Source organism: Tympanuchus pallidicinctus, unplaced genomic scaffold (genome assembly GCF_026119805.1).
Source record: "Tympanuchus pallidicinctus isolate F22 unplaced genomic scaffold, pur_lepc_1.0 scaffold12, whole genome shotgun sequence".
NCBI classification, from domain to species: domain Eukaryota; kingdom Metazoa; phylum Chordata; class Aves; order Galliformes; family Phasianidae; genus Tympanuchus; species Tympanuchus pallidicinctus.
This window is the reverse complement of record NW_026294637.1, coordinates 12,913,223-12,940,117: the sequence shown is the minus strand read 5'-3', so window position 1 is coordinate 12,940,117 and position 26,895 is coordinate 12,913,223. Positions and strand designations below refer to the sequence as shown.

General features: G+C 42.3%; 1 protein-coding gene across 11 annotated transcripts in view; it reads right to left on the bottom strand.

Annotated features, from left to right (window-relative positions):
- TCF12 (transcription factor 12) overlaps positions 1-26,895 on the bottom strand; it is a 158,014-nt gene that overhangs the window by 31,689 nt on the left and 99,430 nt on the right. For 8 of the 11 annotated variants that reach the window (XM_052672619.1, XM_052672622.1, XM_052672617.1 and 5 more), the window contains exons 8-9: positions 20,001-20,136; positions 16,984-17,036 (exon numbers count right to left, since the gene is read on the bottom strand). In XM_052672619.1, coding sequence (XP_052528579.1) covers positions 16,984-17,036; positions 20,001-20,136 — 189 coding nt within the window. Of the gene's footprint in view, positions 1-7,424; positions 7,567-16,983; positions 17,037-20,000; positions 20,137-26,895 lie in introns of those variants that run through there. The other 3 variants (XM_052672626.1, XM_052672627.1, XM_052672628.1) reach the window with 1 other exon arrangement.

Genomic DNA, 26,895 nt, shown 5'->3' with positions numbered 1-26,895 from the left:
GCCGGGCATGTGCCCGCAGACAGCGCCTTACCGCTCCGAGCCGGCTTACATCAACACAACCTCGGCAAAATCCACCAAGCCTGCAGGATGACGGCATCAGCACCGGGACGCCGGCACGAAGCTGGGGCTCAGCCGCCGACAAAAGCACGTAATGAAACGGCTAGGGGACGGGAGAGCCGACAAAAGGGAGTCAAGTGCAAAACTTAGGGCTTTTAGCTGCGCGTTTCTTTCCGTAGTTTTGCAACAAAATAAAGGGAAAAAGCTATTTTAGGAAAGAAAGCCTTTCCGAGGCGCTTTTGTTCGGTATTTTACTTGCAAATTTTAGGTCTCGAATAAGTGTAAAATAGGGATGCTCATCAAAGCTGAGTGACAGAATGACAATATGTTATAAGCCACAGTAACAGTACATATGTATTTACTATATATGATGAATGCATGTATATTCCATGCCTCTGACATATTTTAACAGAAACGTCACTCTGTCAAATTGTAAATACTCCCAGTCCTAAGACTACAAACATATTAGGCAAAACTGGGCTTAATTTACAAGTTCCGCCGCGCAGAATAACGCAGCATATGCTAGAGCTGATGGACAATCTATCACTGTCACAGGACAGCAGGGGAAACAAAGCTTTATGACATTCAGCACTGACACGAAGATGTACACTGATTAATGCGCAATGATCTACGATGACGAACGACACTTTTAAACTGTAATGTTATCAATTAGATTGGTAAATACAAGCTTCAGATTACAATTTTGCCGTTTCGCGCAGTCTGACGATTTCTAAAAAGCAATTATCTCGAAAGGCAAAGTGAACTGAAAACCTCCTACAAATGTATCACTTGCAGATCCGTAAGTAGAAGCCATTTACATACTAAAAATGTCACGAATTACATCAATGTAAGAGAGGCCCCCTCGCACAGCTACATGAAAGCCCTCGCACAGACACGTAACTTGCTGTAGTTTCTGCTTGTTTTGGTATCTTAACTCTAGCTTGCAAAAACATAGCTGTGATGTTATGAAGCTGCACTTGTGCCAGTCTAGATTTTTCAGATCAAAGAGCTCTTGCGGCAAAACACAACTGATGTGGTCTCAAAGACTTCATTAACTCCAGATGTGGGGAAACGGCCAGCCAATTCCACAAAGGGAGCAAGTCTCTTTTAGTTACAATCAGAACTACCCACAAATTAAAACCAGGCCTCTGATGTCATCTGATCACCTGCAGATGAGCTCCAGGTTTTTTTCTGGTTAATGACCTAATCATAATTTTTATGTTGTGTTACTCCAAAAATATTTAAAAGAAAAGGGGAGGATTTGCTAAGATTAACCTGAAGTCCATCAGATGCGAAACAACAAAGGTTTTCAATCAAGAAGTCGATGATGAAAACCACAACGGGAAGCGGTGGATCAGCTCGGCCGGCTCTCCGCCCTCCCGGCCCCGCACTGAGCAGCCTGCCCAGCACAGCCAGGAGGCAGCCCGTGCCCCAGCCCCACAGCGTCCTCTTCTGCGACAGCTGAGCAAGGCAGTTAGAAACACGACGGGGCTGCTCGAGACGGTCTCTTTTAGCTGTCGAACACTGCCAATCCAGGAAGCATCGGACCAGTTTTTCCTGGCTGCCGTTCCCACTAAAAGGAGGAACGCGGTCAATAGGTCACCCTGCCAGCCACCTCCAAACCCTACAGAGCATCTCTCCCGGAGGCACAGGATGCGCCTCAGCCGACCAGCACAGCGCTGCCCTATGAATGGGAAATTCCCTTCCATAAACACGCCAGAAAGAGTTTTTCAACTGACTGATCGAGGGGAGGACTTTTTTGGAGCTGTGCTAGAACACCCATTAATCCTAACGGTGCTCTGCTTCTGAGGGCTGGATGGCCTCAGCGGAGGGAAGTGGGACAAATGAGTTGCAAGGAACATCAAAGTAAACACCCACTTCTGTCTCCTCCGCACCCCAAACTGCTCCACATTTCTCCAGTGCAAACAGCAGGATGATGACGAAGACGGTTTGGGGGCGGGGAGCTGAGCTCCAGAGCGCAGAGCTGGGAAGACATTATCTGTATGCATCGGGTCTGAGCCAAACACACACATCATCCCCTTCTCAAATCCGCCATTGTTATTAACATACTCAACAAATACTACCGTAAGGTTCAGCCCGAACCCCATCCATCAATCAAAGGATTATGAGATGTGCTTCTAACAGAAGTGCCAATAACGTGAACGTTTGGAGATTCGGGTTTTCCAAACTCAACTCTCAGTAAAACTTGCAAGTCTCACTATATGAATGCATCTAATAAATATGACAGTGTCTTCCCCTTGGCTTATTTCCTCTCAGCCACGTCTCCCCTAATCTGTTTCAAAAACTTAAACATTTATCAATGTTCAATATTAATGTTAAAAGCAGATTACAAAACAGCAATGAAGCAATCAGAGCTTACTTCTGATGAGCTCATGCCATCTCGAGGCCGAGTCTCCCATCATGTACACTATTTATGAAGTTACAAATTACGTTACTCGCTTAATTCCCAGTTATTAACAATTTTTGGAAGTCCAGGACAATTATTTAATGAGCTGCTGGAGACAGGCAATTTTTTGAACGCAGCAGAAACGGATAACCTTCCCTGCAGCTTGTAAGCTCTGCTAACTAGCCCAGCTACATTCCATCAGCATCAGTCATGCACTAACCAAGTGTGCACCGATGAATGATTTGTACATGTGGCAGAATTTTACAGCGTCTATCTGCAGGTTTTGTGGCAAAAGCTAATTCTGCTGAAAGGCAGCTCTGGGAAAAAGGAGACTTGTTTTCATGTTTATGATGTTTCTGACAAAATCTTGTACTAAAACTTCAGGAACGTAAAAACCTCCCTGCTTTACAGCAAGGCAGAAATTGCCAAAAACAGAGGTACACTTCTGTTTAGTTGATATTTAAGCAAGATGATAAAACGAAGAGGAGCTCTAATATACAAGCAGATCCATATACCACATCCTAAACCCTATTTTTGTTTCTAGTACCAGATGTAAGGGTTCGAATGTCTCCAAAGCTCTTCTCACCACACAGAATGAAAATAAAACAATCCTCATAGAGAGCAGAGCATCTGCCTTGCCTGCAAAGCCAAACAATTTTTAAGGATGGTATAAAATTTAGACTCCTTGAAGCAGCTAAACTGAATTCCATCTTAAGTAAACGTTTATGCAGTTTAGTTGTTCTGTATGTGCCCATTCAGGTAGTTTTGAAATGCAGAACCCCACTGCCATCACACAAACACCTCCTCGCTTCTCCCCCCGACAGTGACAATTTTCAAGTCGTATTAAAATGTGATAAGTCAACTCATCAAAAAATCCCAAATTCAGTTTGTTCTTTTGACTTTCGAGTAGGGAGGAAAAGCACTAGAATTAAATATGTATATGTAATATTTGAAGACTCTTTGTCCATTTTATTTGAAAAACAAATATCTCTCGCCATCCTTTCCAAACTACTCTGTTACTAAAGAAAGCAGACATCTAAGTATTCAAAATCCCCTAGTTAAAATCAGATTTTCAAACAAACAAAAAAATCTATGAGAACTTGAATTGAATCAGCTCATTTCTTAATGTGCTCTCTCTCTAGATGTTGGAAGAAGCTATCACAGCTGTGTGAGGAATCCCCATCACACCAGTGACCACAAAGACAGATAAAGCAGCAGAGATAAAACGCTATCTTTTGCATCTGGTGATCTTCTTTCCCCTGAACTCGCTAGTGCTCTCCATTTCTGTGCTTCCAATAGCCTGCTGCATTTCTACAAACAGACTGCAATATGTGCACGTGATTATGAAAGCAATTCCTCCGAGCAAGTGGGTGTGCATTACTCTTTGGTGCTCACATTTTGAGAAATATAGATCTGTCCCATACAGCACCTGATCCCATCCCCAGCTGCTTTCATTTGCCCAAGGAAATGGACATAACCTTCGTTTTAAGGCATCAATAAAGCGTGCTGCAGACAAGACACCCTTCTGGCAGGGGACCGCTGCTCACTACATCGGCAGTTTAACCCCATGGAGTGGAGCAGAGAAAACTCTATAGGGCTGATGAGCTGGAACCTGCAGTACATTTTGGTGGTCTGGGGAGGGGAAAAGAGAAGAACGGTGAGAAACAGAAGAAATCCAGCTGACCAGTACTTCCTATCTCTCTTTATTCAATGTCCACAGCAGCGCACCCCAGAGATTCTCCAGACCATCTTCTATTTATCCTGACTTACAAATGTTAGCTTTGACCTTGTCTAAGTTGCTGCGAGCAGCACATGGTACAGAACACATTTCATTGTACTTTTCTCCCTGTAGCTAACTGGCCCAACGCTAACAAAAGCAGAACTGAGCCACTCTTCCTAGCACCTGGCTGCTCAAAAATTTACTAACTGAAAACATTTGGCATTGATGTTAAAAGATGCGGTACATTATTTACTGCATAACAGCTACAAAAAGGCACGCTGTCAGGTCACCTAAGCATCAGACAGCAGTGTTAAATATCTTTAGCTGTGCTGTAACTCAGAGCAATGGCTGCAGGACAGGCATCTTCTCCACTGAAAGTATCCAACATGCACACACACATGCACTCACACCTGGTGTTCTGAGTCACATATACACATGCCTGGCTATGTATGTATACACACGGACATGTTTACATGCAGCCTTTTACTCTCAAAGTTCTCAGGAAAACCAGATGTTCTCTAAACATCTCAACACAGGCTCATTTACACGAAACAAAATCAGCAAGCACCACCTATTTTCCAAAGTGATACCTTGTTATTTTTCTGTCTTTAATAGGTACTGTGGAAATTTATTATGAATGATGCAGTAACTCAGTAAAGGGCTCGCTGGAATCCCAGCTTACGCTGAGCAGAAATGAATGCTATGCAATGATAAAACACCAATAGGTATAATACAACCATACGATGCGCAAAACACAGCATGTAATATTCACAAATGAATTCCTACGTGAAACAGTAGCCATAGGTAACACTGTACCTTAAAGTGATTTATTTTTGCCATAACTGACATTGTTGCAATTTATTTTCAAGTATTTATATAACAGGATCACCAGATCGCTGTAAAATTAGTTAGAAAAAAATATTTCTTGGCTTGAAGGTGAAGTGAAACAATGGGAAAACTCATTTCAGTCCTTATTTTATTCTTAATGCACACATAAGGTATAAAATATACATTCTTACTATTTTGAAACCATTCCATAAAATTAAAAAAAAATATCGATGAATGAAGAAGTTTTCTTATTCACCAGTTAAAAAAAACCTCAAAGCTTCAAATAAAGTAGCATTTAAATTTGTGCTATTACTTTCCCTTAAACAGTTTTCCAGGTTTTTTTGTTTTTTTTTTTTTTTTTTTTTTTTTAGTATGTTTGTTTGTGTGTGTGTGTGTGTGTGTGTATATATATATATATATTTATTTATTTGCTTCTCAATCCACAGCACGGCTCTGGTAGAAATCCAAGAGGGAAGGGGAAAAACAAAATGAAAGTAGAAATAAAGGCAATTTGTAGTCATGATTTTCACAATTTAAAAAAAAAAAAACAAACCAACAAAACACACAACAAAATGGTGCCATCTTGGTAACAAATAAGAATAGTGCCCATTTATCAACAGGTGAAGGATGGAGGGAAGGGGGGAAGAAGAAACCCTACAACCAAGGCTGAATATGTTCTAGTTCAGTGCAAGCGCTTTATTGTCCTTTATGAGGGGGATCGAGATCTTTTTAATACTTAATCTGATGGAGATTCTTAAAATGTGCTTTTAATTAAACCTATAGGAGATAATGGTAAAACTTCACTCCTTTGCAAGGGACTTCTATGATAACGTCACTTTTAACTTCCATGTTTCCTTCCTTGAACACACAGAAGTTACAAAACCTGAACCTCTTCTAATAGTGTAGAACAAAGAAGTTTTTAAAAAATGAGAAAAAAATTGCAATTTAGGTGTAGCACACACAAGCACCTATTGTGGTGCTGAGTTAATTATTTTTTGGCTCAACATCAGGCTGCCTTCTGGCTTAGAAACTGAGAAGTTCTGAAACAAGAAAACGTTCAACAAGAGTCTGAAATTCAGCACTTCTGCTGTGCGCTGCCTGTGAGTAAATCAGACCTTACGGACATCATAAAGTACAGAGGAACACTGGGATCCCAAACCCCATAGTTCACATAACCTCACACAAAGTTTATCAGTCCTAACTGATCAACGCAGTGAAGAGCAGGAAGATGTAAAAATTGGGGTACATGTTGTTTTCTCATTAGAGAAAGCTCGATCTCCATGTTTGGCAGCCGCAGTAAGACGTGTGCTTAAAAGGACCCGTGCAGAAATCACTCCCCAACTTCACGTATCCTCCACCCGTGTATTTAAATTAATAACTTACTCCAACTTGCAGAATTCCTGGGAGAGAACACGCTAAAAAAATAAATTAAAACTACTGCGGCCAACGTGATATAGGACCATCATATGATTTGTCATCTATTTACTAACTCCTCCAGCTCATAAAGGTCACCCCTGACCCGCACCAGGCACATGCTATCAATTTTCCAGCCACGCTCCCCTCCCTACAGTACCAGCGCTTCCATCCACTCTACGCCTGGAAATACTTAATAAGATCAAAGCTTTTCTTCCTGCTACAAGAACAAAGAGAAACGCTGTAATAGAGCGATCTGCGCTCTCCAAAGAACAAAATCGAAACTCCATGCGAGTTATATTCCCTTTGCTCCAGGGGTACCGTACAGTTCATTTTACTTAAGCCTCGTATATATCGCCACATAAAACTTCAAACGGATCGCCGCGGCCGAGGCGCAGACATGAAAGAGAAGCACGGCGGTGCGGCGGGCGGGCAGCTGGCAGCGGGACGCGGGGCGGGAGCGGGGCGGCAACGCTGCTCCCGCCGAGCCCGGGCAGCCGCCGCCTCCCAGCGCCGCGCGGGGCCTCGGAAGAAAAGTTAGCGGGCGAGGGCAGGGCTCGGCGAGCCGGGCGGAGGAGAAACGCCGCTTTCTCAAGCGCGATCGATATCGGCGTCTCCCCGCGCACTATTCGGGGCTATTCCGAGCGCAGCCGCGCACCGCCCGGGCCGGAGCACGCAGCGCGCCTCGATTCGCACACGCGAGAAGCGGCAGCCGCGCTCCCGCGCTCGCGAATGTTCCCCCGCCCGTCCCGAGGGCGCCGCCCGCTCCGCGCGGCTTCGAGCGGAACCCCGGCCCGGCCGCGCCGCCGCAACTTCGCTTCTCTCGGGCCCGGCCCCGCCACGCTCCGCACCGCGGACTTCCGAGCCGTCCCCGCGCAGCGCGCACGGCCCCTCTCTGAGACCGCGACCCCCCGCCCGCCAACAGGTTGCCCCCGGGCGGCGCGAGGCTCGCCGAAGGCTCGCGCTGCCCCGCCGCGGGGAACAAAGGCGGCTCCTTACCGTCTTGCCGTTATAGTAGTACATGAGGGAGCTGCTGCCCACGCCCGGCACGGGGTAGGCGCAGTACATGGCGAGGCGCCGGGCTGCAGCCCCACTGCGCCGCCTCCCGCCGCCACATCCGCCCGCCGCGCCGCCCGCGCGCGTCTCCGCGCCGCCGCGCGCCCCGCGCCGCTCAGAGGGCGCTACGCAAAGCGGGGCGGAACCATCGCGGGGCGGGGGCGGCCGGCGCGGGGCTCGGCGGGCCGGCCCGAAGGAAGGCGGCCGGGAGGCGGGGGGGAGAAGGGGGGGGGGGGGTTGGGCGCGTGGAGAGCCCGGGGCGCGCGGCCACGTCAGCCGCGGGCACGCAGCGGGACGGACGCGCGGACGCGGCCCGGGCGAGCGCGGGTGCCGCTTTCCGCTCCGAAGGAAGCGGCGCGGCTGCGGCGGCCGCCACAAGTTGCCTCCAAGTTCGGCACGCGGCGCCGGGCCCCGGCGGCCTGAAACAAAGGGCCGAGCACAAAGGGGAGCACGAGGTCCGGCCCGGCAGGCTGCAGCCGCGTCTGCTTTGCGCGCTCCTCCGCGCTTTACCTTACACAGCGCGACGGCGGGCTGAAAACGTGACCTCGCGCTCTCTTTACATTGCGTAACACATTCCTGTATGGAAAAATAAAATTTGCATGTCCACGTAAGAAACAGAAGGGAAAAAAAAAAAAAAATCCAACAAAAAACTTTGGCACGTGTCACAGAACTGTGAGTTACACAATGCTTCAGACGGGCTGCAGCTTCCAGCCCCCACGTCCCTCAGTATTCACACAGGATCTGTGCCAGTTCGCTCTGGTTTTGCTTTCTTCACTCAGCAGCGGCACTAATTAAAAGACTGGGACCAGGCAGAAGCAGGCGAAGGCACAGCATCGCCTCCTCACCTCCCGACAAAAGCAGGAAAACGCTTCGGGGCAGGGGAAACGGTAGAGCTCAGCACAGCACTGCAGGAGGGACCGAGGCTGCACAACCCGCCTCGGTCAGCCCAGCACCATGTGCGTGTCACAGCTCTGAGCTACGGAGATCTGCGTGGGGACAGACGGACTGCAGAGCAATACTATGACAGACAAAAGCCTTAGGTCTGTTGTGCACCCCTTATCTCGGTACGTAACCATGCAGCACCTGTGAACTCACAGTACAAAAAATAACTACACCTCAAGCTGCAATCCCTCTTCAGTGAACTCTACCAAGCAGTTGTGAGACGGCTGTGCTCGGCACACACATCCTGCAGCTCACATCTGCTGAAGCACTCTCACATTTTCCCCCAACTCCAACTCTACGCCCACAGCCGCCTCGCCCTGCAGCCAGGCCAGTGCCCCACAGCTCCCCTGCACAAAGGCGCAGCAGCAGCTGCAAAAAGGAACATCGCGCTACTTCAGACTATTAAGCGCCAGCCCCGCAGAGCGACTCGCAGCTTCCTTCTTCCCCCAGGGACCACAAGGACTCATTCTGGCCCCCAGAGAAGCTGTAAGAAGCTTTGATTTGCGACTCACAATGCCATTCCTTAAATCTCACTATCGTTCGGGACTCTACAGATGAGATATGCTAAAAGATCTTTAGATCTTTATGCGTGCTACTTCTCACAGCACACCGGACTTCAATCATTTAGACTCATGTAAAATGTGCTTTCAGCATTCAGGGGTTGGAAAAGAAAGCCTTTTTTTTTTTTTTCCTCTCTCTTCTCCCTCTCCCTCTAAAATAAATCAAGCACACAAACTTTACTTTTAGATTCAATTCTTTGAAGTAAAGGCTGTCTTCAACCTCTCTGAAATTGCTCCCATACCTCCACATACACACGCTCCATTTTCAGAGCAGTTGTACTTAAGATGAAATCCCCTCTTCAATGCTAAACATGATGCACTTGTACTAAAAATAACTGGGTAGATGTTACAACCTACAGTGGGAAAGCTAAACTTCCAGCGTAGCACTGGGGTGTGGACATGTGCTCTTCACGTTATCCTGTACCTGTATAGAGCAATTGTGATGAAAAACACCCAGGTAACATTAACTGGTAACATTCACTAACACAATCAACATTTATCTGTACAAGGACATTACTGGCACTGCTCATCAGCACATGGGTAAGACAAAAACAACAGCAGAACCAATAAAGTTGGCTACTGCCACATCAAATACTGTCAGCTTGCAGACAAATTAGTTCAGTGAGTGGTACCTCCACAGCGATCCAAGAAACAGATTGGATCCTGGAATTATTCCCCCACAAATCAAACGTGATAATTTCATTTTACCAAAAAGGGAAGTACTTGTCCTACCCTTGGCTACGTCGACGCGAATAAAATCTGAACGCACAGTACTTGAAATTCATCGCTGTACTTGCTCTACATCTACCACACTATTATTTCTCACGGTACTTTTGTTATGCTGATTCACTTAACGGGATCAAATCATAATTCCATCAAGCATATCAAACTTTAACCCACAGATGTTTACTTACACAACAATAGATGAAAAATAGACTGAAAATGGAATAATTTGAAAAGGCGAACACAAAGCAGCGACATTGTTACCAATAACTCTGCATTTGTAAGTTAATGTTTTGTGGCTGCAATTTTTTTAATCCCCGTTTAAGCTAAGCGACAGCTGCTCTGAAATTTGTTTTCTTAAGAGAATCATGTTGCAGTGCAATGAATCAGAGCTGGATCAGTGATACTGTACTCAAGGCAGTTGTTTACCCAATTTTCCTTGGTGACAAGTCAGGGGTTAATCTTATGACTCAGCCTGACAAAACAAGTCAGCTGGAGACAGAGCCAATTTTTTAAACTTGATTTCAGACAGACATGCCGTCAGCAGAGGAGCACTGAACTGACATGCACTTTGTAGCCTGAATTGTTTCCACTCACGACCCTGTGTGTCAAAAACAATAAGCTGCCCTTACTTAAAGTATATAAAGAGATAACGGAATCTACTGCAAACTGAAATACCGACCTAATAATCAACCCAACTACCTGTAAAAGAATGCTTTTAAAGAACATCTTGACAGTAAGTTCAGTTGTGAATGAATTGTACGTTCTTGCTAAAACCAGCCTATGGCATGCACTACATTTCTGTCCAGAGCCACAAAGCAAACACACAATAAGCATATGTAACCCACCATCCAAATTCATTAAAAAAAAAATAACAAAACAGCCATAATTCCTCTAGGTTGCTGAAAATTGTTCATCCTACTACAGAAAAGACAAATTTCTAAGTGTCTCAATGGACAAGAGCCACCCTCTGGTCAAACACGTTCCATAACAAGTCTGAAGCATCGTTATACTTTTAAAAGGCCTTTTACTCACAATTTTATTATTTTAAATGGGTGTGTTCAAGCACAACAAAGCAGCAAAAACATTCATAATTATTTATATCCAACTGTAAGGTGTAAGTCATACGTTCCCTTGGTGAGAGCTGGCTTCAATCTTTCTGAAAAATGGCAACTGGATATAAGCCCAAACCTGCTACTGATGGGACAACCCATCCCGTTCTTCATTTCTGGCTGGTTTTTCTCTGGGGCTGGGTTCACTTGCTACCTTTGGAAACGGGGCTCACACAGCTACTCTATGAGGCTCCCCTCATCCTCACCCTGCACAAGGCTGTTAGTCGTTATCAGTTTCAACCATGTTTGAAGATGGAGCAGAAGTTTCAGAAGTGATAAAGTTCTTATCAGCTCCAAAACACTGGCAACTGATGCAGAGGAGAGCCCAAGTGACGCTGCACTGCAAGGAGGCAAAGGCAGCAGAAAGGTACACACATACACACATCTAAATTCACCTCCAGCAACTTCTCATTTGGAAGAGACAGAAAACAAGTAACAAATACTAATTTAATTGATATTACACCTCATCCATTACTAGCCCATAGCAAAGGTACAAGTTTATTTTGAGAGTTTCTTTGTTGCTTTTAGCAAAATACATTCCAGTTACCTACAGGGGTAAGGTAAAAAAACTAAAGTAAACGTTTGGTTTTAAATGAAAGTCACAGTTACAAAGCTCCTCTGAGGATTTCTCCACACAGTATCGAATTTCAGGATTTTTTAATACAAATATTTTACCAAAGTGGAAAGAATGAGGAAAAAGAGCTATATATCACATTCCTCAGAACCAAACGCGGACAGTGTACTTGAAGAGGTTTAAAAACTTGTTCGGAACACACGGCGGGTAATACCTTAACACTGTTCGAACTCATCGCTTCGCTGGGAAGCCGCTCGCGCACGGACCCGCGTCCGGGCCGCCCCGCAGCTCACAGCGGCGCCTCACAGCCGCAGCTCACGGCCGGCCCGCAGCGCCCCCCCGCCCTGCTGCCGGCCGCGCCGCGCTCTTGAGGCGGAGGCGCGACGGACGGCGCCCCCTGCCGGCCGGCTTTGGAACCGCGCCCCGCCGCAGAGCGGGCGGTCGGGAACGCCGAGCCGCAGCGGGCTCAGAAGGCGACCCGTCAAAATGTGGGCCGCAAGTTGGCCCCAGCCTCTATTTTCCCGCACTCGTCTCCCTTTCTTTTCTATTTCAGCTTGCTGAAATATAGGGTTTTTTTGCAAATGGAGTTGCTCTATCAAACCCTAATGATGTCACTGCCTTTGTGTGGCCCTATGGAAAGGCAGAGTGCAAACCATCTCCAGCAGCCCTGGATTTTCGCACCACTAAATCCCACAAACACATCTCCCAAACACTGCAACTTGCCTTCTTTATGCATCCTCACCCCCCAACAAGGAGGTGCCAAAGATGGGAAGGATCGGTCTTCATCGATCCTTTTTAGTCCTTATCTATTGCGATAAAATACCACACTAATTTATGGTAATTAAAACATCTTCAGGTCATGCAGGAGTTGTAGCAATTCCATGCAGCTCCTCCATGTAACGACACGAGCTGCAATTCAGACATTACTTTCTCAGAAAGCAGCTTTACAACACTGCACGGGTTCGATTATTCCACATGGATGCGTGCTCTAATTTACAAGCATCTAATATGCTCATTTTGATGTGTTGTGAAAATGTAAAAAAATCTACAAATAAATCCAAACACAACAGAAGAATATCTGCACACTTACATATACATGCAAAGAATTTTCACAGAAGGTTTCTCAATAAAGCAACCTTAGATAATCTACCACAGTCCTGGAAACAGGATCTGACTGCAGCCAAAAAATGCTGCTAAGAGAGGGTTACATAAGTATCAGCACAAACCATCTGAACTCTCACAGCAGGACCTTGCAAAGGCTTGTTTAATGACAGCTAATTGCCTCTGACTTTATGTGCATAGCAAAGAACGGATGGGATGCAATAATCTGTGATCCGATCAATTTCAAGTCCCTCTCCTAAAAACATTATCCTTTGACTCAGATGGTAAAAGAATAAGCATAAAGCAGAAGAAAGACTGAACCATGAAGAAGCCACACGCTCTGCACTGGGTTATCCATAGGGGTTCGTTTGCTCACTTTTGTTACTGAAAAATGCCTTATACAACACCAGCAGCATCAGAGGCAGGGGTCAGACTTACTGACGTCTTTGTGTGCATTAAGTACTGAAGACAAGAATGACAGCTGAATGTGTCACTCGTTTGCACTAGGCAATTCACAACACTCCAAACCAACTCTAAATGCTACTTCTTACATTTTGGCACCACAGCATTCTGTGGGAACGAGTCAATTAAAACAGAGCACCGTCACTTCAGCAGTGTATCTACACAGGCTGCTCCATGAGTTTTATTCAGCTGTACTTTTCAGAAAAGATCTGAAGACTTGGCAGAAACATCTCTAAGGAGGCTGCTTTACAGCAGGCCACCTCAATGCACACTCAGCTTGTTAGTAGTGAAGATAATTCTCTGAAGAAAGTCCACTTGCTATGTGCTGTATTTTTTTTCTGTATTACTTTTAATGCAATTCTAACATTTAAGATCTCAAAAATTGGGTTTCAGTTAAACAGAGCAGTGAATCATTTCCACCTGTTTCAAAAACCCTCCTTTTAGCTCTGGGGAGGAAGAGAAGTAAGACGGGCACAGAAGGAAGTAAAATCTATTTTTCCTCTAGCATCTTCAGTCACCATTAGTACCTCCATAACACAGCTCTTAAAATACGCTTCCCAAGCTCACTCGAGCATGTTAAAAAAAAAAAAAAAGACTGAAGTGTGTGGGAAGTAATTCTATACATGCAAACCAAGTTTCCTCTCACTATACTTGATAAAGAATTCTTGCAGTGTATTAGTACACATGGACAGCGTGGCTGATATAAGGGACCTCTACAATCAACTTTATATCATACTGATTTTACTGAAAAACATCATGAGCTTAAATTTAGAAAGATCTATCGGAATATGGAAGAGGGTAGGTTTAGATACAAGGAAGAAACTACTACTGAGGCAGTGAGGCCTTAGCACACGCTGCCCAGAGGAGCTGTGGGTGCCCCATACCTGAATGTGCTCAAGGCCAGGCAGGATGGAGCTCCAGGCAGCCAATCTGGTGGGTGGAGTCCATGTCCATAGTTGGGATGGTCTTCATGGTCTATTCCAACCCATTCTGTGATCCTATGATATGGCTAAATAATACCGTGCTTTTGCTCATAGCACATCCACAATTAAATTACCATCCCCTGGTGTCTTTCCAAACAAGCTGTAATGTTCTCTCTACATACTGAGAAGTTCTTTGAAAACACTGGCTGGCTCTGTGCTCCTTCAAAGTGACCACCAATGAGTTACAGTTGGCTCAAGCCACGTGATGCTATTAAAATTTATCAACTTAGTTACAGTAACTCCTACAATAAGAAAAATTCTCAAAATTTGGAATTTCAGAGGACAACCTGTCACTGAACATTTAAAAAAATCTCTTCCTGTAATATAAAGGGCAGAAAAATATCGGATCCTAGTTAATAGTTCAATGTAGTAGTTGCATGTCAACACAGAAAATGTTTTGGGGGCAATGACTTCATCACCACTTAGCCAACTTCAGATAGGAAAATTTAAAAATACATTTGCATGGTTACTTAGTTTTCACAGTCAAAGTTCAGGCTCCAAGCTGCATCCTCAGAAGTAACTCAACAATTTATTATCACTTTTGTGCAACTGTTTTTACTTTAGGCCCCAACTGGAACACATGAAGAAAGGCAAGACTCAAAGCAAATAATTTCATAAAATACCACTTGTATCTCGAAGAAACAGAAACAAAGTAGATTTATAGAAATCGTTATTTCTTAAAATATTGTTATTGGACAATTACCTAAGCATTATCTAAGAAATTAAATTACTAGAATATCCGTTGACATGGTAGCCCCATACCAACACAAAAACACTGGAGAAAAATATCTCTAAGAAAATGAAATTTTTTAAAAATCCAGATTCTTACAATTTTTAAACATTAAATATGAACTATCTTTCCTGTGACTTTCCATGCCATAATCAGCACTACCTACTAGCTGAAACAACTTCATCTCTGCCACAATACACTGGCTTCTTACAAAGGCATGGCTAAAATAAGAACAGACAACAATCACATAATTAGTAACTCAATTTAGATTTCCTACGATCATCAGTTAAATTTAGTTTTGTGTCATCTGCTAAATGAAATATCTCATCGCACTTTTTTTGGTCATCCATCATCTCATTGCAGCGCAGTACTCAGCACTGAAAACACTGAAATGTTGAGGACCGGTGTCTGAAAAATGCAGCACAGCTATCTTTGATTATTCACAGTAACTGCACTTCACTGCTCAGATTGCTATCGTGTTAATATAAATAAAATCTAATCAGCATTTGGTTGTCTTCATTAAGAAGAAAAATAAAAACATCTGAAAAATACTGCTGCTTAAATTTAAAGCCTAGTAAGAGAAATGAGATAAATTCTTCATTTGCTAAAGCGATCTCTTTACCTGGCTAATGCTACTAAATATGAAGCATGCAAGTTTTATTACTTTTTGTGAATTACAGTAATAAATTACAAGGAAACTGCACTGCTATGTGTTTTAGCTTCTCTGAAATCTCAAATATATTTTTGTTAATCTAGCAGAAATCATCTGCTAGACTGTAAAGCCACCCTACATAACACAAAACTGTTAAAATGTAAATTGCCAAACTATTTTTAGCTGCTGCTGAAGGGCTGGGGTTGGGGGAGGGGAAAAAGAGAAGAAAAAAAGAAAGGAAAAAAAAAAAAGGAAGAAAAAGAATATTCCTGGCCTCGGGAATAATGATTTGAGGCATTGTGTTCATTTTGTTTATCAAGCAGCTATTCAGCCTCTAGTGGGGCCCAAGTGCTTATGCAAGCAAAAGCTTTTAAGAGTGCCTGCAGCTGCAATCCTGGCTTCCAGGTAGGCTGCAGGTTCAGAGCACAGCTGCCCCAGGCTATCCCCGCTATCGCAGCTCCATCTGCAAGTACGGTTAAAATAGGATTTCGGATCCAGGATTCGGTACACATCACCGTGAGCTGGGGGAGGGAGAAGGAGAAGAGAGGGAGGAGAGGACCGGGGAGATGCGAGGACTGGAAGACTCCATCCATACTCCAGACTTCATGCAAAATACAAAGATCGGCCTCATTTTGCTCCCGCTCCATTACTGTTGCCTGTGCAGTATGTGCTATTCAGCCTATCCGGCTTTGAGTTATGACTCATCCGAGTGCACCTGCGCCCATGTGTTAAGTACTGCCAAATAAAAGCCCAACACGCATTTACACAACAAAGAGATGTACCCCGCAAGGCAGCGCCGCTTCCCCCTCCCCTCCTGTTTGTTCTGAGCAGGAAGAAAAATAATTCTGCCCTTCACTTCACTGGGGATTTTTCACTTCACGTGGATCTTTAAATGCAGATTCATTTATAAACAAATTTTCTTCCTTTTAAGAATAAAGCATATTTAATACCGCAGAACACCCCTATAGCATTAGATTATCACAGCCATTAATGATTTTTCCACCAAAACCCTTCCAACCTTTTTCATCAAAGCCCTTTATTCTCGAAGGATAAATTTTCAAGCAAAGAGGGATCAACAAACTAGTTGCTTGAAAGCTTTCCTGATGCTAGGCTGAAGTTAGGAAAGGCTTAATGAAGGCTTTAAAATCCACCAGGGCTTCACAATGAACATCTGACTCGGTGATTTATGCATATTAATAACCTCAGTCCTACTGAGGCAAGCTGAGCTGTACATGTCCTCCGAATCTTAATGTCTTCAGCTCCACTGGGATTATTACAAATGTAAATTTCTAAGATTCTCAGCTATTAATCTCTGTCTGTCCTCCTGTTCAGCAACATAATGACTAATTAAACATCAAAAGACCTGTACAGGAGATCTTCTTTGACAGCTCCTGGCCCAGCTCTCCTCCCAAGAGAGGAATTCAAATGACAGGGACAAGTGGGTAGGAGCATATGAGCAAGCTACAAATCACTGCTATGAAATCTAAAAATTACACATCAAATGTGTATTTAGTCCTCAAAAAGCACTCCCAGTCGCCTAGCAGAGCTGTTCATGTCCAGTGGATAGCCTTCCTAACGACAACTTAAGTAATTTGCATCTCAGCTAAACAGAGCCCAGCTTCAGCCTGCTTTACTTAGTCTAAGTAAAAGAATTGGTACTTACAGAAGAAGGCAAACCAGGGGGCACCTTTCTTACTTTCTTTGTCTGTAGGGGATCTGTACAGAGAAACAACACATTTCAATCTCTACACTATAGATGGAGAAGAATAACTAGCCACAGTTACAATGCAATTCTTACTATTTAATTCAGGTGCTTTTTAAAAATTATTTTGTACAAATGAAATTTGTCATCAATACAAGAGGTACTTAAATATGTAACATACACACGTGCTTTTCTGATTTAACACTTGATAAACAATTGCCATTCTTTCCACAAGGAAAGCAGCTACCCCTGAGAACACCAATGCTGCTGGTATAGATGCCTCTGCACTCTTGAGAAAAATAAACTAACATTGTGAGATGTGTAATAAGAGAAGTGGACTGATCATCAACACATATTCTTTCCCTTTTCACATTTCTTAATAAAGACATAAATGTAGAAAACTGATATAAATTTGTATAGCATTAAGAATATACTGAGGTTGTAAATAATAGCAAATCTAATGATGTAATTGTTTTTCTTAAGCAACAAATATAACTCAAATTTTCATCTAACAGAAGTTGGAAACATACCTGCTTCCTTCTATCAGTAAGAATATTCACAAAACAAAAGTAGCCAGTGATTTCACTACCTAACTCTACAGTCTGAACCAGTCTAGTCACCTGCTAATAACACTAATCTGAATCGTATACATGCAAATTACAAGTTAACAGATGTTCTGAAAATGAATGTTACAATTTCTACAGCTGACCCACTGAGTCTTCAATTAAAACATAGGATTTCTATTTTTGTTTTAATTCAGAAGAGTATTATTACAATTTTAGCATAAGATACGACAAGATAAAAAATTACTCATTCCCAGGTGTAATAAATGCACAAAACTGCAGGTAAACATACTTGATGGATATATTTACTCTGATCATGCCATATGAGGTGTCTGAAAGGGAAGTGCTTTTTTGCAAGGTGTTTAAACTGCACACAGACTATGACCTAAAAGGGAACACTGGTTGATATCAATTAAGTTAAAGGAGCAAATTTGAAGAGAGTTTGTTGAAAACCCTGGATAAGCTGTAATTCAAATCTGCTTTATATTCTCAGACAGTAGTTTTATACCCTTTAACTAATCCATTAAAAAAAAAAAAACCACAAAAACAAACAAACCTAAAACAGCTATTTCACATGTACACTCTCAAGCCCACCAGAAAAGATTCAAGATCTATTTTTTCCCTGGGATTTTGAAAATGCACTTTCATAGATTTGTAACATCCATCTTCTCATGTCCCAGGTTCCAGTTGGGCAGATTTAGCCATAACAGACAGAGGAATATTATGCTGCTACAGTTTGAAAAGATTTATAGCCCTTGAGTTCCCCATTCAACAAGAAATATAAATAGGAGTACTACCCTGAAAACATTACACTTGCCTTCATTACGTTTAATTCAATGATATCTGGAGCTTAAATTCTGCACAGTTTGAACAATAATCTCATTAAGCTACATATTCAAGTATATAATAGAAATGTGACAATCTGGGCTAGGATTCTCCCTCAGTTATCGTTTCATACACCCCCCAACTTTCTGCAGATGTTACTGCCTCTGTCCAGCACCCAAAGTCATGCTGCAGCAGGCGCCCTGCTACTCACGGCCACAGCAGGTTGCTGTTTTAACTTTTCACTGAACTGATGGGGATAAACAGTGAGACAGTAACACAAGTCTTTTCTACGAAAAGAAACCAGCAAACAAAATGTTTCACTGAAATTTCCTTAGATTGTTCTATCATAACAGATCTGAAGAGTGTCTGCATATGGTCTGCATATACTAAGGAGCATGAATACTTCCAAAAATATTTGTAAAGAAAGGCAACCCCAGACTAAATGATGGCTGTCCTGACAACAGGTTAAATAAGCTGAATGAAAAAGAACCAATATGTAGGTATAGGCAAAGTTCCAAAGGCACATTTTTGTAACTAAAGGCTTCAAAAAAAGCCAACATGAAGCATGTTTAGGACTATTTCAATGCTTGCAGTTCACAGTTTTTAGATAATACTAAAGTTATTTCAAGATTTGATGAAATGCCATTTTATCTGAAGTATGTTTTAAGTTATATTGTTTCAGAAAGATACAATATAACTGTTTCAGAAAGAAAGAATGAGTTTCTGTGCTACAAAGAAGAAGGAGCATTCAAAAAAAATACACAGAACTAGAGCAATCAATGACATAAAATGCTAACATGGAAAATATGGTAGCTTTTAAACTAGAATATCAGGTTACAGGGGTGGGTTTTTTGGGTTTCTTCTTCTGTTTTAACTTGCATACTCAGCTATTTGGGATACTCCTATAGCAGAAATGATAGAACAGCTGGCTCATTCTTGGTTCTCTAATGCAGCAGAAAGTCCTTAGAGCTATGAAATATTACCAGTGACTATGACTGAGAAGAAAAGTTCTATTTATCAGCAAGCATCTCTACAGCGCAAATGCTCTTAAAGTATTATAACTATTTCTAAGTAGGTTCTTTCCTGCCTGTTCTGCAAAGTAGCTTAACTTCAGGATAAACTACTAGTCTCCAATTGCTAGCAACTTTAAAGGCATGTTGAACCAATTACAATGAACTATGTATTTCCCTGAATAAAGTTACTTTTAGCATATAAAAGGATAATTGTTTCACTTTTGTGTCTTTCTCCTACTAAATAATGGTAATGACCTCAAGGTCAGGCATTTCCAGGAGTTAATGATGGCATGGGTTAAGGGCACTCAGCTGGTCATCAACTCCTATCCATCTGTCATTATTGCTTTTGCAATTAAGGGTTGTACTGCAGTTTCTTGTTTGTTTTATAAGCAACACCGATCAGTGTCAAATTCAAACTAGCACCTCACAGAAAATTTTAATAATTCTGCTCTCTCTTACAGCGTTCTGTTGTAATTTCAAGTGCTCAGTATACAGCCATCTCCAGTACACAGGATGAGCTGCCAAAAAAAAGCAAGTCTGCAGAGATGTGTCACAAATGAAAGTTGGTGTTACTCACCAAGAGCTGGCGAGTCATGAAGTGGTCTTCGGCGCTGATTTGTGCCAGAAAATGGGTAGTAGGTTGTCCCAGGTTTCCCCGAGGATGACAGCTGACCTGGACTTCCAAGTCCCATATCTGAGCGGAGCAGGCTAGTCTGCAAAATATACAGAGGAGAAAAAAATTAAGCTCTGTAGCAATTAAGCTGTTAATACATCATGCTAACAAATTATTAAATGCATACAATATGCTATGTAGGCATTTACTGGGTTTTCAGTGAAGGCCTTTGAGTTCAGAAAATATCACATAGCATAATTCAGAAAGGAAGAGAAAGTTTGGCTGTAAGCCTCCAAACAACAGAATCACTTCTTTAAAGGGTCTGAAAGAATAATCCACAGTTGAATTGTTAACAAAAATCATAATACGTTGTTTAATTTTCCAAATAGCATCTAATATATTATACATTATAAAGACAATTGAGAAAAACTGCTCAATTTACCGTGTGACATCAGGTTTTAGTATGCACTTAGAAATCCAGTAACATTACATTCATAAAAAAATGTAAGAAATATCCCCCAAAAAATCACAAAGGCAAAAGAGATAACAGATTAGAGTAACACAGAATATAAAACCTCACCATATTTTAAAAGCTTCTCCATGTTATTCAAACATATTTTGTTTCCTTTTTCCTTTTCAACTTCTGTGACACTGAAGTGAACACTGGTGATTTATGAGATTATGTTTTTTCATGGGTGGTACCACGCTTAACTTTTAGTCCAACAATCCCCAAACACTGGGTTGAAACCCGAAGAAATCTTTTGTGAAGGAAACATAAACCAAGCAGTAAAAATGGACTCACTGGAGCTTTAACGCTGAATGTTGCATACGGCTTTCCACTTGCACTAACATCCACAGCTAAATCTCTGTATTTTGCTTTTCATACACTCAGAATGCAAGTGCTTTAAGGTCACACAAACTATTTGATGTTCATTTCTTCGTTCTAGGTCATTACGCAGTCCAGTCTTCATACACAGGAGAAGTAAAACATATGGCTGCTGGTTGGCAGGATAACAATCATGTCTGCCTACATTCAAACTGTGCTAGCACTTCAATCATCAGATGATGCAAGATAAAAACCCCTGACTGGATTAACATTTACACCAAAACCAGCCTGAGCTGTCACCTACTTAAGTTTCCTCCTTTCAGCCCCACAGTTCCCAAGTTTTGTTTTCTTTCCTCCTCCACCCCATATGCTCCCAAAGCTGCAGCCAGGCTCTGCAGGCAGCACAGCTGCAGGCCCCACAATGGCAGCAACTGCTCAGCACTGCAGCTTCCCAGGCCGCAGCAGCTCAGCGTTGCATGCACACACCGCTGCTTCTCGTTCTCCTCACCTGCCACATTATGGCCCAAGTAGGAATCTTGGACAATACTTCGTGAAAAGCGCTTCTTCTAAACCATCACTGTCAAAAAATAAAGACTAATGCTGTAAATTTGGTACTTATCTCAGGACTTCACAAAAAGTAAGATGATCTCCAGCCCAGGATTACCCAGAACTGAAGGAAAGTTTCCTCACAATAGCCCCCATGGAAGAAGTGCTGTGATAGCTCTCTCATGTAGCAGAAGCAAGGCCCCAGTGACAGACGAGAGACGTTGAGGTTGGGAGGGACCTCTGCATTCTGTATACAGACCAAGTAAATCCCAAACTGTGCAACTCGTTATTCAGAAGACTCCTAGCCTACACTGTGTTTGGTAAAGAGTTTTTATTCCTCTCAAGTACAACAAACAACCACCACAACCAACCAAAAAAAGCCAAACCAACTGACCAAAAAGCACCACCCAGAAACCAGAACCCTCTTTCGCCATTTCCACCATCAAATGAGGCATCTGTTTAAAATTTCATAATTGTTCCCAAGTCTTCCCAAATAAAATAAAAATAGATGTCATTACTTCATCTTATTGATTTTTCTGCCTGTCTGAACCAATTGAGAAGCAATATTGATTAGGACTGATCCTTTCCTAAGGGCATCTGATAAAGAAAGGAATACAGAAATACCTCTGAGGATAGCAGAAAGGCTTTGTATTACCAGCACCGAGCTCCTCCTGCCTAGCTGCCCCCAGCCCCTGCACAGAGGCAGATTGGTTACGCAGAGTTTGCAACATTCTCCATAGGGCACAGTCACTCTCAATCCGAACCTCATCTGCCAAGTATGAATCCAATTACTAAAGAATAATCAATGACTGGTTATTCTCCTGAACACTGCTGAGTAGGATTGCTCTTATAAATAAAAAGGCAGCGTCCTTAAAATTTTGCCTGTTTGGATTTTGTAAGGCATATTTCCAGCTTTGAAACAAACAGGAACTTATTTAAAACAGTATTCTCCCAAGGGAATGCGTGTTCAATAACTAATCTAAGAAAAACAAACCACACCCTGAAAAGACTTTTATTACAATTGACTAAGAATATAACAATCCCCATTCCAAAGATACTGGAAGAGAGAAAAGAGGTAAACATGCTGCTTTACTTTTCAAGATAATCTCTTTCAGAAAAAGCCGAAGTTTCGATAGCCTCAAGGCAAACGGCATGACCTGAGCCCAAAAATAAAGGCACATTTTAAAAAACACAACTGAACAAGTACCAAGGGCTGCTATTTAGACAACCATTATACAGGGGTGCCTCTCCTGAAAGCTATTTTCAGGAAAATGAAATGCAACAAAGTCATGTACTCAACTGCTGAAATGGTGAGATGGAAGGAAGAGAATCGGATCTACATAGGAAGGATGAGCAGCAGTCTGGCAGCATCTCTGTATCTTGAAGCATCTTTGCCACAGACAACAAGTAAGTTTGTACTGCAGCTGCATTTATCTCCAAGCAAAGCTAGTTTCCTTTCAAACTAAAAAATTAATCAACCATATGCTTATATCAAAATGGTATGCCTGAGAGTTCAAAAGAAAGAGCTCCTCACTCAACACATTTTAAATGGTTTTAAAACTGATTCCTTCAAAGATTCAAAGAGAATACAAATAAGAAACAATTTGACTATTTTGGAAGTTTTCTTTTACACAGTCTAACTCTTCCAGCCTCTACAATCCCAGTGGCACAATTTGATGCCAAAATACCACTCTGCCTTCAGTGAACTCTAAGGACACTGGCCAGCAGAGTTCTAATATGTTGGTAAACAACTCTTTGATTTCCTTGCTTTGACAGTAAAAAATTTCGACAAGTAAAAACCTACAGATGTCCTTATACAACACTCCTTGAGGGTCTCAAGCGTTTGGGTTATATGCAGATAGGAAAGCCAAGCTATGCTGAAATATATATGAGCATTTATTCATTTATTTTAAACAAATACTATCCATATGTTATCTTATTGCATATTAAGTTTTACCATTTCAAAAATCTGTTATATGCAGTTGGCTTTGTGATTCATTCCAGGAATCAGCCTTTTTAGTGGTTCAAATCTTGCTTATGTTTACTTTTAAAACGCAAACCTATTAGCAAATACTTTAAGAACTAAGATTCCTGTAGAAGACAAAGCCAAATTATGAAACAGTATGATCCAAACACAACTACGTGCCTTCACATTATTCATTCTTTTCTATCAAAAGAATAGCATGGTTGAGAATAAAAAGCAATAGCCCCTTGTACGCAACCAATTACGACAGGGCTATTGTGTTGGCATAAAATGCATTCTGTTCTGGAAATGAGAGTTCACAGAATCATACAAAAACCCAAGCTGGGAGGGGCTCACAGGATGTGATGACACACAGATCCCGGCCCCACACAGGACCACCTGAAAAATCAAACCCTATGTCTGAGAGCAGTGTCCACATGCTCCTGAACTCTGGCAGCTCGGGGCTGTGCCCTCTGCCCTGGGCAGTCTGTTCCATGCCCACCACCTTCAAGTGAGCCTTTCCTTACTTCCCAGCCTGCTTCTCCCAACACAGCTCCATGCTGTTCCCTCACTGTTCTCACTGTCACCAGACAGCAGAGCTCAGTGCTGCCTTCCGCTCCCTGTGAGGAGCTGCCATAGGCCTCCCCTCAGTCTTCTCTGCTCTGGGCCAAGCAAACGTGGGGACCTTGGCTACTCCTGACACCTCAGACACTTCACCGTCCCTGATGGCCTCCTCTGGAAACACTGCAATAGTTTAACATCCTTACACTGTGTCATCCAAACGGGCCCACAGTGCTCAAGGTGAGGCTGTGCTAGCAGTGGGACAACAGCCCCAGGCACCCAGCTGCAGCATCAGGCCTGGTGCACCCCTGCCCTGCTGCCAGCCATGCCCTTTTGGCTCACAGTGCACACTGATGACCAACGTGCAACTTGCGATACGGCAGAAACCCCAGATCCCTTTCCACAGGAAAGAGTTACAACTCCCCTCTCACCTCAATAAACTAGTCAACTAGTTTTTATTTTTCCAAGCTTTTGGAATTGGCTTCTTTTTCAAGAAGTTTATGCATTCGGTCCCAGTAGTGAGGCTCCTACTTAAGGGGGGCAAACAATCAAAGCACTTAAGTGTTTATATAGCAATTGGGGCTTAGATACATCATTTCACTACAGCAAAATAACAATACTCATCTCAATCCAATCCTCATTTCCTGACTAGCAGGCAGAAGGCAGCTGCACAAATTCCATGAAAGAGAGAAACTAGGACATACTTGGAGACAAACTCACTCAGCATTTCTCAGAATTATGCAGAACAGGCAGTAGAAGTGCAGCTCCTGTCTTACTGTAAGCCCGAAATACTGCAGTAACAGAGCAGAAGCATTTTGTTGCTTTGATTGAACAAGATGATGAAGACTTCAAGTATGCATAAAGTGTGTCCTGATACTTTGTATGTCTTGACTTATGAACACATCTGACAACATGCACACACTAGTTTAAATGAATACAGCAAAATGGAGAAGTCAAACTCTGCTAAACTTGCAAGGTCCCCCACTTAAATTGTGCATCTTGTTACTGCAACTTCAAAGGAAAAGCTAGCACAAAATTAAACATGGACAAATAATTGCTCTGTGAGATACTAGTGCAGCACAGAGGACTGGGACGCAAATAACCATTCACCTGAGTTAGACAGAATCCAGTTTAAGCCAAAAATACAATTAATACAGAAAATGTCCAATTTCACTTCATGTAAGTCCACAAACTTAGGCACCTCTAATGAACATGCACTCCAACATAGGAGGTGAATTTGGAGAAAATAACCAACACTGACATACAACGTAAATTCATTTCAAATTTAAATTCTAGAGATATGTTTGCAATTATGAGTATGTCGTTAAAGAATCTCATCCTCAGAATACCATCAAATTGTGATGTGAAATAGCGTTACCAGTCTGAGAACAAAGGGACCTTGAATGAGTAATCAATAGCAACTGGCAGAAAATGAGGCATTAATTATGATCCTCTCTAGCGTTTTGTCTCAAACAAGGTTTCATTAAATATATTGTGCTAACCTGTACTTCTTCAAGCCGTTACCAATAGATTTGATCCATTTTTCGTCTGTTTCAGGAGTAGAAACAAATCAGAATTAAAAAAGCAACAACAACAAAACGACTGAAGCGTTACATGATAACTTAAGTATTTTTTCTTGATCAATTTAAAGGAAATCAGGGGTTGCTAATAAAACACCTCAGGAGAGGGTCCTCTAACAACACACTGATAATTGCAAACATATTCCTCATTTTAAAAAAGATACTTAGATCTTATAATCTTGATGTAGTCTCTTGAAAATTTAATTATCATCTCCTATACCTAAAGTATCATGCAGGTTTGAGAAGATAATGACAGTCATCCATCAACTGCATCCTGCCAGTGTAATCAGGCTAATCTAGCTCACTGGAGTAAAAAACAGCTACCTAGGGTACTAAACACTGAAGTGATGCAACATCATAAACAAAACAACAGATATTTAGTTCTACTGTCTTCCTAATTAACATTAACTCTGAAAAATACCGAGGTATCAATATGTTGCTTATTCCACGTATATGCACTGCTACGGATAATCTGTTCACATGCATGCAGTATTACTGAGATGGAGCACAGGAACAGAGAACAGTGAAGAAAACACCACAGGAAGAAGTTTATGCACATTTTTTAAGCAGTGGGAGCAGTAAAGATTAAATGTGAAGGGAAAGAAACATTCTGCATTTCCTCCACATCTAAACAACTTTAAAACACCCAATCAATACAACTATTTTAAACAAATACCTTCCTTCTCTTATGTGACAGTGGTTTCCCCACACCGATATCACATACTTGCAAGACTACAAATTCTGTCTTCCACTTCTAAAAGCAGCACCCTGCTGATGTCAGTGTCCAGTCCCTGAGGTTATGCTGGCTCAGCTTGTCTTTACTCATTCCCCCAGGCAAGGTATTTTTGCATTGCTCACTGCGTTCTAGCAAGGCATTACTAAGCATTGTGATTACAGGTCAGGCTCCTTCCCTTTGCATCTTTTCGCTACATTATGAAAACAATAATTTGAATGTCTTCCTCACTGTGACAACACAAAAGCAGGAGGTTTGGGGGGAGAACTGCAAAATGTCAGAAAAGAAACAGCTGAGGGTTTATTCTTTTTTTTTTTTTTTGTACAAGCCTTCTCCCTTCTCTCTCTGTTTACAATACACAAGCGTGATAAATCAATAATATAAAAGGCCTTCTGCTGAGTCTTATTTACAGAAGAGAGCTATAAAGGATATATAAGGTTCAAACTATCCTTGCACCTGCTTCTCTCTCTCCCTCTTCATTTTCAGCGAAATAATTCTAAAAGATTTCACATGGTTTGTAGAATGCTTCATTTACATGGTGAGAAAGCTGTGTATCCCCTCTCCTACACAGTCAAGCACCAAGTTAGAAAATGTGTAAAATAATGAGGGTTCAAAAAAATACAGCAACTGTTGGGACTTAACATGCAAAA